The sequence below is a fragment of the Rhamphochromis sp. 'chilingali' genome (genome assembly GCF_963969265.1).
Source record: "Rhamphochromis sp. 'chilingali' genome assembly, chromosome: 22".
In the NCBI taxonomy this organism is placed as follows: domain Eukaryota; kingdom Metazoa; phylum Chordata; class Actinopteri; order Cichliformes; family Cichlidae; genus Rhamphochromis; species Rhamphochromis sp. 'chilingali'.
In genome coordinates this window covers 19363713-19376299 of record NC_137950.1, presented here as the reverse complement: position 1 = coordinate 19376299, position 12587 = coordinate 19363713, and the positions used below count along the sequence as shown (strand labels likewise).

General features: G+C 41.4%; 1 protein-coding gene across 8 annotated transcripts in view; it reads left to right on the top strand.

Annotated features, from left to right (window-relative positions):
• LOC308390961 (calcium-activated potassium channel subunit alpha-1a-like) overlaps positions 1–12587 on the top strand; it is a 103474-nt gene that overhangs the window by 12661 nt on the left and 78226 nt on the right. For all 8 annotated transcript variants that reach the window (XM_080873354.1, XM_080873355.1, XM_080873358.1 and 5 more), the window contains one exon: positions 5209–5352. In XM_080873354.1, coding sequence (XP_080729480.1) covers positions 5209–5352 — 144 coding nt within the window. The remainder of the gene's footprint in view (positions 1–5208; positions 5353–12587) is intronic.

Sequence of the window (12587 nt, the reverse complement as noted above, 5' to 3'; positions counted from 1 at the left end):
GGGGCACTTGTGCTACTTATTTCTCCCTTTTCCTCAGTATCACACAGTTACGTGGGCCCGATGACACCTCCTATACCAGGAACTATCACATAGGCTGTTTTCACTTCTTTAGTAGGTGTTCATAACAGAAAACAGTGATTTACTAATGAATTGCCATTTAAAATGAAAAAAAAAGTATATTAAATGTTTATAGTGACTGTTTTTACAAAAATAAATGCTTTGTTACTTTGATGACAGCCACAGATTTCAATGTGAAGGACAGGGCCAGTTGTAGGGCTGCACGATTTTGCATAAAATGAGAATCACGATTTTTTTGCTTAGAATTGAGATCACGATTCTCTCACGATTTTCTTTTCCAGTATAAATATTTATTGCACTTATTAACTGCACATCAACTTCGTAACAGTTGAGACTGAACATAAAAAACAATAAACAAACATAAAAACAACAAATGTCTCACGTTTTGTTGTTGCTGCAAAATGTTGTACTGCTTGAAATTCCGTCTCCACCGTTGCTCGACACTGCGTGTATAGAGCAGGTAGTGCAACAATAGAAAATTAAAGCTGCAAGCAGCGTTATGAGGGCCCTCGCACCCCATCGCGTCGAGCTACGCCCAACACCTACAACCAGCACCTCCGATCTGATGTCACATTGATGAAATTCATGCATTCAACCACCAGCTAACATTTCATCTCATTCAATCATGATTATAGTCGTCCCACTAGGTGGCGCTCTAACCATTACTGACAAATGGCATAACAAACATTTCCGAGCTCGAGTCTCATCACGCCTGCGACCTTTGGGACATATTGGACATTTTGATTTTGAGTGACAGCAGATTACTGCTTTTTGGCGAGTGACTGAAACTCCACATGCCGCCATGACCACCCCGTTTCCCTGAACGTAAAAAGCTTCGCAATTTGACATCACAAAGGTCTTTAGATTCCACACACTGGAGATTGGTTCAATATGATGAAATCCCTTGGAGGAGTTCGTCAAAGAACGGTGCCTGGAAAGAGGGGAAAATGTCACAAAAATTACACATTAATTTTAAAATGGCTGACTTCCTGTTAGATTTGGGATATTGCTCCAAGAGACTTTTTTGTACATCTTAATATCTCCTATAAGCTTACCAGGTTTCAGACTCATACATAAAACACAGAGCTGGGGCTGATGTTTTGAAATTTTGTAGGGGGCGCTGTGGAGCCATTTTGCGCTATTCAATGAAAATGATCACATAACAACAAAGCCTTATGCACATTGGAGGTGTGCACCAAATTTCAAGACTTTTTAAACTTTCCAAGCCCCTCAAAAGCCACTTCATCTTTCATGGTGAACAGCGTTGCCACCAGGGTGCGCTGTTCAGTATAAAGTCACAATATTCGCACTGCAGCATCATGAAGGACTGACGGTGATATTCACCGCTTTTGAGGTGTCCACAATGAACCTGTTAAAATCAGTACAACAAAGTGTAAGACATGACATTTCCTGTTCCCACTAGGTGGCGCTCTTCATATTCCTGACAATGGGCACATCAATCTGTTCAGGGGGGTTCTGACATCATGCCTGTAAAGTCTGGTACTGATCAGACTGGATTTCATTGAGTTATACTAATTTGTTTCTTCATGGCGTGACATCAAAGTTCGCCATGCTGCTGGGGTCACACCCTTTTGCGAAAAGTCACAGTTTTCACTGTAACCCAAGACCAACTCCTTAAGGCTTTCCTGGAGAAATTTGAGGCTGCAGATGTCACCCATCACTATACTGTACCCCAAAGTGTAAAACATGACATTTCCTGTTCCCACTAGGTGGCGCTGTCCTTGATGTCAAATATGGCAGTTGAAATATGTTCAGGGGTGGAGCCTTATCATATGTGTGCTCTTTGGTCCAGATCGGAACATGTATGACAAAATGAGAGGCAATAAGATTTTCATGGCGAGTCATCGAAATTCGCCATGGCGCCACGGCCTCATAGTATTGTGAAAACTCAAAAGCTCCGCAATTTAACATGGCACAAGGGTGTAGTTGACACTGTCCAAATTTGAAGTTTATAGGACCAAATCCCAAGGAGGAGTTCGTTAAAGTACAAGGCATGGAAACGGTAAAATCAGAGCCAAAATGTCACCTTCAATCCAAAATGGCGGACTTCCTGTTGGGTTTCGGACATTGCCATAATAGACTTTTTTGTTCGACTCTGAACGTTATATAGGTGTACTGACTTTCAAACATGTAGGCCATACCCATACCGGGGGCTCGCGTTTTTCATTTTTCTAGGTGGCGCTACTGAGCTAATTTTCACTGGCCATGTCTGAGAACATTAAAATACGTAAATTTTCACCAGACCTGACGCGTGTGCAAAATTTCATGAGTTTTCGAGCATGTTTAGGCCCTCAAACGGCCAATTCATTTGCCGAAATAATAATAATAATAATAATAATAATAATAATAATAATAAACAGAGCAATTACAATAGGGCCTTCGCACTGTCAGTGCTCGGGCCCTAAATAGTTGCGGGACGGCACTGTGTAGCGTTTGTCTAGGGTGTTGATCATTTTCCTAAATCCCTCGTTTTGCACAGTGTTGATGGGAGCCATATCTTTGGTCAGGTGATAAGTAATAGCCTCCGTAATTTCTTTGTGCCTGCGGGAGTTCGACGTGTATAGGGAAGCGCTGTATGAGGTTCCCGTTATTGATGTTTGGGTGGTTGACCGGGACGGATTTTCTCCTGTCACTTTCTCGTCATCCCTGAAGTGCTCTCCGTTGTTTTTTCCCTGCTAATTTTAGCGTCACACGGCACAGCTTCTGTACCACGTGGTATAAGGCTCCGCCCTTGTCTTTTGTTGAGCAGGAAGAGTGAGCGCTTGTTTTCATGCAGATTACGTCCCGGATCAAAATGCGGTACAATCGTTGTTGTTGTTGTTGTTGTTGTTGTTGTTGTTGTGTTTTTTTTTTGTTTTTTTTTTTTTTGTTTTTTTAAATCGTTGTCATTTGGAAATGAGATCGCACATAAGTATGAATCGAGATCGCGATTTTCTAACGATTAATCGTGCAGCCCTAGCCAGTTGTATCATCTCCTGCAAGAATTGCCTGCATACAGCCTGCGTTTAAGCTGAAGACCTCCAATTTATTCTGTTAAAGGATAAGTCAGGGTAACTCACTCTTTTACATTTTCAATCAATCCAAACAAAAGACAAACAACAAAGCCTAAATGATTCTTGATTAATATCCTACCCTCTCTGCGACACTGACTCACGATGACTGAATTCTAAGGATGTAAATCTTTTTAAAAAGGCCTCAGTAATTGCAGCTGGGGTTTTATCCCCAGGCAACATTACTCAAATTGAATTTACAGAATGGCTGTTTGGGACTATTTCCAATCGTTGATTAATATACATCCGTGCTCCGCTGAGTATTTATGGCAGCAGTGCAGTGGTGATCATAACGGTGGCGGGGTGTGCACCTACTTGTCGTGCGCCTCGTTTTCTGTGTTTCTGGACCACCAGTGAAGCTTGACGTCAGGAAGGTACACAGCATACTTGTTAATGGAATGAGCTCATTGTTAGTTTTGGTCTTTACTCGGGATTTGTGGCCAATTTAAAAAAATGTCAGTGGATTTTATCCCCTGAAGAGACATGCCTCATCAGTACGCTGAGCAGGGACTTTGTGGTTTATTTTTAGTCAAATGCTTGAGTCATAAGGTGTGATTTGAAAACTCTTATTAAAAAAAAGGCCCTTAATGAGGTAGTCATTTGTTGATTTGAGAAGTGTGCAGCTCTAAGCTGATACATGTAGAGTATTAATGATTGGCTTTAACCATTTAATTACTTATTTTTATCCACATACCTCAAACCTAGAGACTCTGCTGCTCATAACAATACATTTTTTGTTCTCTTTTTCTCTTTTTAAGATTATTATGTGAATCTTAAATAATAGCAGACAGTTTCCACTTAATTAGTTTTTTAACTGTAATGTAAAAATGTCGTGCCCATTTGCCCACAAGAACAATGAATAGTTAACTCTCCCCAACTCCCGTACATGCGCGGCATCAGCAAATTGTATTTGATGAGAACAGCTGAAGGGAATGGGCTTCAGAGAGTGCGATGTGTGACACCATTAAGGTGGAAGAGGAGTAGGATGTCATGAGGTAAAGAGTCTGTGGGGTGTTTCATCAGGGAGCATGGCTAACCTCTGCATCCTGTCTCGATTTCCTGCTCTGTGAATCATGCCAGTCCCAGCAGACAAACAGACAGATGGACAGGCAGGCAGAAAGACAGGCAGGCAGGCAGGCAGCCCACTCAGTGAAGCAGAAACACCAGGAGCTCAGTGGCTGCCATGGATACACTCCTGGAGTCTCTTTACTGCTGTCTGTGTATGTTTACTGTATGCATGTGTGCTTAGCTTTGTTCTGAAGGCCTCGCACCTTGTCCCTAGATTAGAAATGATGTATTTTACTTTTTGTAACCAAATTCTGTTAATAAATTTCAGGGCTCTGTAGGTGGTAAGAGTTAATGTTAACGTAATATCTAATGTTATCCTATTAATAATCAGTGTATATTGTAAAAACTTGCCATCACAACACACGATGCATTGGTGTGGTTTGGTTTCCATAGAGGCTTCTTCCTGTTAAAAATTAGTTTTTCCTTCCTACTGTTGCCAAGTGCTTGCTCCTGTGAGGTCATCTGATTGTTGGGGTTTTCTCTGTGCTTTTGTATTATTTATTTATTTATTTACAGATTTTACAGTTAATCTAATTAATGGCAGCAGCTAGAAATTGTATATCAAAGTTGGATGTAGCCTCCTGGTATTTTAAAGCCCAGCAGGATGTGACCCCTCTAGTTGCAAAAAGTTTGATTTTACAAGTGTAAGAAAAATAACTTCTCAGCTGATTTACTGGCTCTGTAAATCTAATCACTGGATTCTTTCTTCTCAACTCAAACAGCATAAGTTAATATGCAAATTATTGTCACAATTATTGTAAAATAAACAGCAGGGTATGCTTAAATGTGTGGCTACCTTATGAGCACGCAGTGTCCTTGGTTTTCCATTGACATATACGTGTTTTCTTTTCCTGATTGACACCCAAAAGAGTCCAAAGCTACACTTGTTATAGGTCAGAGCATTGACCTACAGGGCTCAAGGGCTCAATTACTGTATTGCAGCAATTGATAACCAATACTGGGGTTTGTTTTTGTCTTTTTATTTCTTCAGGAGGTCCATCGGATCACCACAGGCGATGGTATTAAACGCACAGACAAGGATGATGCCGCAGCCAGCGAGGTGGGCTGGATGACCTCGGTCAAAGATTGGGCCGGAGTCATGATATCTGCTCAGACGCTGACAGGAAGAGTCCTGGTAAGCTCATTCTCAGCCATCATCCTTTGTTCAGTTTTTGATTGACATCTTCAGCTACTTAGGCTTACACGTAGCAGGCCGCTGGTTAAGATGTCGGTGAGATGAAGCGTGACAGCCCATCATAATCATTCCCAGACTTACTGATGACAGCAATTCACTTGGTTGAGCTCCCTTGTAGTATTTTTGTCTTGTGAAAAACATTTGTTATTATAGGACAAGCCAGAGGAACCTGCGTCAGAGCAGGCACAAACTGGGCATGTGTGAATATTCCTTGCTTTTATTTTTGCTTGTCAAACCCATAAACGCATCATTGGGTGTATCTCCTGGTAGGTTTTCTCTCAGACAGTGAGGCTTACACATCCAAACAAAGCCTGGGCAACAAAGCAGAGAGATTTAAGGCATGTATTAAGGTCATACACCCCATAATAACCTCGGACAGCAGAGAGAAACAGATGCCAAAGAAAGGAAGGAGGGAGGGACATGTGCAGTTTTACAATAGCTTTTGGTCATGCAATGGTGCCTGGTGTGTCTGCTCACAGGGTTAGATGGAGAACACATCCCTTAAACACCTGTTATCATCTTGTGTACTGAACTATGTTGCCACACGATATCCAATCAGGGAAATTTTTGCTGTGGTGTTTTTTATAGGTTTATTCTTATTATTTCTCAACACTGTATAATGATTTGGCTGTAAATGTTCAGCATTTAAAGTACTGCGACTGTGGAGTGATGAAACGAGATGATATGAGTGGGAGCACTGTGCCAGAGCTTGACGCAGTGCTTCGGGCTTGATCCCACTTTCAACTACCTCCTTAAATGCGATGCAGCATCTCCAGTTGGCTCGACGTGTGGAGGTTGTTAATCTTGAACGCCGGGCGAGCTGTACACTAAACTGTTATGTGGAATATTAATGATCCGCCTAGTTCATATTTGTGGGCTAAAACTAAACTGCTGATCATGTTGGAAGGCTAAGAAGATGGAATACATCTTTATTTGGACACTTATCTGAAGTTGTTCACTTATTCACAAATATTTCAGTTGATTCAGAACACTTTGTCAAGTCTTTTTGTTTTAAAGTGTGCTTCAAATGTGTCGTGCTTACAAGAAAATGTTCCTTTAAATCTAAATAAAAATATAGACCCTGGATTTGAGTTGATGTACACGCCCATCAAGTGGCAACATCTGGAAAAAGATGCCAAATCAGAAGAACCCAAGAAAAACTACTTAGAATTGAGACTTGAGGCTGGGGCCACAAGCAAGTCGTTCCTATAGACTCCCATGTTTAAATATACGGCTACAGCCTTGAAATTACCTCCCTCCCTTTTACAAATCACCTGTTTATAATTGTTTAAGACATAAATGTCTGCAATATTAGTGGTGTCAAAATGGGACTTCACGAACAAGTGGATGATGTCACGGTGGCTTTATCCCTCTTTTACATACAGTCTGTGTGAGTGTGTGACAGCTGATAAAATCACGTTTTTTTGCTCCCGGCTGGAGCAACAAGGGGCACATTTTGTTCATCTTCCGTCAAACATTATGAAACTCAAATTGTCCCCAGAGTGGACTGAGTGCAGAGACTAGTGGTGGTGTATGTTGACAGCAGCATTTTGCTAATAACATCTCCCCGTTCTCTGTTTCCTTGTTTTTCACTTTAAAACACCAACGCTTCCCTCTGCTTGCTTCTGTGTGTGTGTGTGTGTGTGTGTGTGTGTGTGTGTGTGTGTGTGTGTGTGTGTGTGTGTGTGTGTGTGTGTGTGTGTGTGTGTGTGTGTGTGTGCGTGCGTGCACAGCTCAAGTGCTCTGTCTCAATGATGGCTTGACACAACTGTTTAGCAAGTGCTCGTCTGTAACCATGGCAACTGCAGCTTACCTAAACAGGGCAGATGTGTGTTTTCTATTTCAGCCTTTTCAGGGAGCGCATTAAAGCTTATTTCCAGGCCATCTGAGAGCAGTTTTACTGGGGAGTAAGAGCAAGGAATAGCTTAAATAAAAGTGAGTGCTTCTGTGTATTTATTTGTCGTATAAAGATCCTATATTTACATGTATCTTGAGCTGCTATTTCCAGCTGTTTTCTATTTGCAGTCTTGTTTAATAAAAGCCAGCAAAGAGTAAATCCGCCAATTTTAAACTTGAACCTCTCCAAAATAAATAAATAAATAAATGAATAAATTAAAAAAAATCAATTAGTGGTTGTGCATATGAATCCAAATGAACAATCCAGTTTGCTGTTCCTAATTAAACCTGACTACATTATTAAGTGTAAATGTGGCTGAAGTTGAAGTGGATAAATTGAGACAGTTGAGGCATGGATTATGCAAAAAAGAAGGCTCAGCTGCAGGATGCCTGCAGTGTTTTGCAATTTTAATTTAACTTTCTGAATCTCAGTTTAGCAGATTGATACCCGCTGCATGAAGATTCAGTTGCTCGTGCCGTATAGCTCTCCAAAGCCTTTTTACAAAATGTACAGAAGAAGAACTAAAAGACAAATAAGCAATCCAAAAAATGAAAAACATGGACACGAAAATACACAAACATGCGGACCACAAGTTAAAAGTTAAAAGACCAAAAAAATTGATCGCTGAATTATATTTGATAAGCCCAAGGCCAAAAAAATAAACACATAAATCATACATTTCAGTTGAGGGCTTCTGTTCAATTAGCTCTACAGTACAAACACAGAGTATGTCAGAGCACAAAGGTTACAAAGCTGGTTAATGTTTAAAGTACATGACAAGACATTTGGTTTTCTGAGTGACTGAGTTTGATGGTTGTGGCTTTTTTCCCTCACTATCTATAATCGGGCATTTCAACTAAGGGGCCTTGACATCTGTAGCATGACACATTTTAGGTAAATGTAACAGATTACACAGAGGAGACGAGATCACTGTAGACTTAGCTGAATGTTTACCTCTGACTGTGACTGTTGAGTGACAGACAGGTGCAAGCTGCCCTGCGGAAGCTGAGGAAGCCCAGTGTTCGTTTGCCCAACTGGCCTCAGCAGATTGTAAAAGATCAAACCTTGCCATTAGGGCTGTTTGATTAGCAGAGAGGACACTTCCTGGTGACCTTTAAGTCTGTAAAGTTTTTTCTGCAGGAGATCTAGTCTCTGATCTTTAAGCGCTTTAAGGTGAACTCTCTTGTTTAGTTTTCAAAATTCAGGTCAGCAAACATGTATGTAAAGCCGTGGGTTTCTTCTAGATTGGATCCCATCTGTCAGTTTATTTTTATTGGATTTTCCCTCACCATATCCATTTTTGCATCACACAAGACCACCCTCCCTATTCATGATAAATGTCATCACGTTGCTGCTTGCAAACGTCAAAACAAACGCCCCTCGGGGCCTGAACAGTTGGCTGCAGTTTATACTTATACCAAAGAAAACCCCAAAAAGGATAAAGAAGCAGGTTATGGATGTATTTCTTATTTGTATTTCCCTTGAGACTACAATTTTCAAGAAAGTTCAGATAGAAAGTATGCACCACAGCCAGGCCCAAGTTTGTGTATTCTGAAGGAAAATCTGATTTCTCTTAAATGACAGGACCCTGCTGAGTGACATTTAGCCCATGTGTGTTTGCCTCTAGAAGTCCACAGGGGGGGCTTGGATGTCACAAAGCTATTATTCTGGCCAGAGAAAGGTTTTCTATTATTGGACGCCCAAAAATGACCTCTGGTGCTTTTAAGTTTTCAATCTTTGCGCTTTAACCCCAGTCACAGGTTGAACAGAGTCGAAGGCATTTAAGTTAGACTTGAATGAATTCTCTGACTATAAAGTACTGCAGGTAAACACCAGCTGTTTTTGTTTATTTATAACTCCTTTTTTTGGAAAAGTTTCTTACATACAGTAGCTACAAGTCTCTGTTTGGCATGCCATATGTTGTTACAGTCCAATAAGCTGAGCTGCCGAGACATACCAACATTTGGCATGTGAGTACTACTGTACTTCTTGCACATTTAAAAAAAACCCCAAAACACACACACAGACAAACCACACTCGACTCGTGCATTTTAAAACTCTTTAAACAGTCATTATTGGAAGTCCTCTTTGAGTTTAGCATATTTTTCGTTTTCGTGAGCATGCCTGTGCTCTGTTGACAAAGGGTGGAACTTGGTGAGCTAAGAGGTGAGGGGGAGAGACCGATGGGGGTAGTAGCTATACTCAAGTGTGCTGGCATAGACTGTGCAGTATGTAAAAGATTTCCATGGCTAAAAAGGGAAGCCAGTGTGAAAACTTCTTTCTGTCACCCAGCAGGGGGCAACCCCTTCGCAAAACACATCTGGTTAAAAGACTTTTCTAATGATATAATGGGCTCAGTCACTAGTTTCAGGTTTTATTCAATACAACATATTCATTTTGTAAATTACTGCTCCTATTAGTGTCAGTTACTGTCCACATTACTAATAAACCGAAGTATGGCTTTTGGTATGATTGGCAAGTAGCTAGCATATGTATGCGCAGTATCACTGGGTTCCTCAGTCAGCTCCACCCCTCTCGGATACCTAAGTTGTGGCTGGCAAGCGGAAGTGTATGATGGCCAATTTTTCCCCATCTTAAACCTCTACAAGTTAAGCCGTGAGCAAAAGGTGCTAGCTTCAGCTAGGTCACTTCTAATTTTAACATCACCAGCTGTCAGACAAAAAGTTCTCACAATTTGGAGTCGTCTAGGTTTTCTGGGGTCAGCGTGTGTGTAGAGGAAGTCATATTGGGTGACAGGGTGAAAGAGTTATTTTCTGGCTCGACCGCTAGATTTGATATCGCAACCGCAAGGGGAGAAAGCAGCACTGAACGAAATTACAGGTGGGCCAGAAGGGCATTTTCATCAGGCGGACACTTACCTCCTCCTCCTCTGAGAGGGTCGTGAGCTGCAGCAATTGAGCCGCTACATGGAAAAGCTTTTTGTCTGATGGGAGTGAAAAAGGGGAAAGAGAGAGAGAGAGAAAGACTAAACACTTTCGTGTGGACTTGCTCTTTTCTCTCATTGCCGATTATGGTGCCGCTTCAGCAGAAATATTCAGAGTGCCTTTCAGAAGTCATGGGCGCGCTTATCCTTTACATGACTGAGAATTCATTGTTAGCGCTGATTTATTGTTACACATTTTCCACGGCTCAGCACGAAAGGAGTCAGCATTCACTCTTCGTGCCCTTTTCTTGACATTCCCAGTTGACTCTCGGCTTTAGGTTAGGATGTTGGTATCGTTGTATGTAACAGATATTCTTTCAACACGCCCATGGCCTTGTAGCAAAGACAGGACGCTGTTTGCCACCTGTGGACTCTGGTGCCAACGGGATCATGTGTGACTTTCACCGCACCCAGTACAACAGAGTGAACAACGTGGCAGCGTCACTCGGCTCTCTGCCCGTCTCTAAGCCTGCCGCTATTTTCGGGTGACAGCAGCTGCCAGGCCTGTTTTGTCAGGCCCCTACAGAAGGAAACAATGCCATGTGAGACTGAAGTTATTTTGTTTCATTCCTAGTTAAAACCAAGAACATCTTGGTAAGTCATTATTGTATATAAATGAAGTCAAACTAACACGCCACACTTTGCACTAGTACCATCTTGATTCGAGTAAAATCTTCTTTTTTTTTTTTTTTAAGAATTTCCTAGAAATTATGGACTAAACTCTTGCACACACAAACATAATTGGGTACACCTTGCTAGTCCTCGGTTGGACCTTTTATCGCCTTCAGAACTGCTTCTATTATTTGTGGCATACATTCAACAAGCTGCTGGAAACATTCCTCAGAGATCTTGGTCCATATTGACATGATAGCATCACACAGATGCTGCAGATTTGTTGGCTGCACATCCATGATGTGACTCTCCTGTTCCACCACATCCCAAAGATGCTGTGTTTGATTGAGATCTGGCAACTGTGGAGGTCATTTGGTATATAAAGTTGTTCTCAAGAATACAGTTTGATATTATTTGATGTTTGTAATATGGTACATTATCCTGCTTTAAGTAGACATAAGAAGATGGATCATGTGGTCATAAAGGGTCAACAACATGGTCAACAACAATACTGTGGTAGACTTTGCCTAAGGATCTCAAAGTGTGCTAATGATCCCCTACGCCATTACACCACAACAGCTTGCCTGAACCTTTGATACAAGGCAGGATGGATCCATGCTTTCATGTTCGCACCAGATTCTGATTCGAATGGGCCAGCAGAATTCAACACTCATCAGACTGGGCCATGTTTTTCCAGTCTTCTGTTATGCCGGTTGGGTTACCCTCTGCAAATTGTATCCTTAGTTTCCTGTTTCTAGCTCTCAGGTGTATTCTGCTGCTGTAGTCTATCTCATGTTTTGCATTCAGAGATGCTCTTCCACATAGGTTGGTTTGATTTACTGTTGCTTTCCTATCAGGTCGAAGCAGTCTTACAATTTTCCTCTGACCTCTGACATCAATAAGTCATGTTTACAACGACTCACTGCTCACTTGATATTTTCTGTTATTCTTTTGTTGTTTCCTTCTGGCCGTTCTCTGCTCGGAAATAGTCAGACCAACCAGTCTGAAACCAACAATCATGCCACTTTCAAAGTCCTGTAAATCACCTTTTTTCTATGTTCTCATTATCGTTTTGAACATCAGCAGGTCATCTTGACCATGTCTACATACTTAAATGCATTAAATTACTTTCATGTGTTCTCACATAGCAGAAATCAAACCCTGTCATTGCTGATATTTTTGGATTGCTTCAGATTAAAACAAACACAAAAAAGCAGTGAATCTCCTGTGTTCTGTATTCAAACACTGACTATGGAATATTAGCTACATTTATGCAGGTTACGAATTTGCTCTGGGTGGTGTTTTGAGTGTCTGTGTAGATAATAATGTCATTAATATTTGCCTTCAGTGCAGCACACAGACAGATCTGAGTGGTCCTTAGACATGCTTAGTTGAGGTCATCTTGACCTGTGGCCATCTGTGCTTGCAGAGTCTACAGATTGAGAGTTGCTTGATCCTTAACCCTCTGCGATCGTGAGGCCAAATTCTTGCAGCAATCACACCATTAGTTTTGGGCACCAGCAAGTATCAGGTGTGATAATTACCATTCCTCCAGGGGGTGGGGGTGGCGCAAGCGTTTCTAATTTGGAACCTGTCTATGTTTGGGCACCACATTTTCAGCAGGCTCTCATTAGGCACAAACAATCAGTCAAGTATAATGAGTTTAGTGAAGTGGCGTGGTATTTAAAATAGTCGAGAAGGGTTTTATGATAACATTCTTCC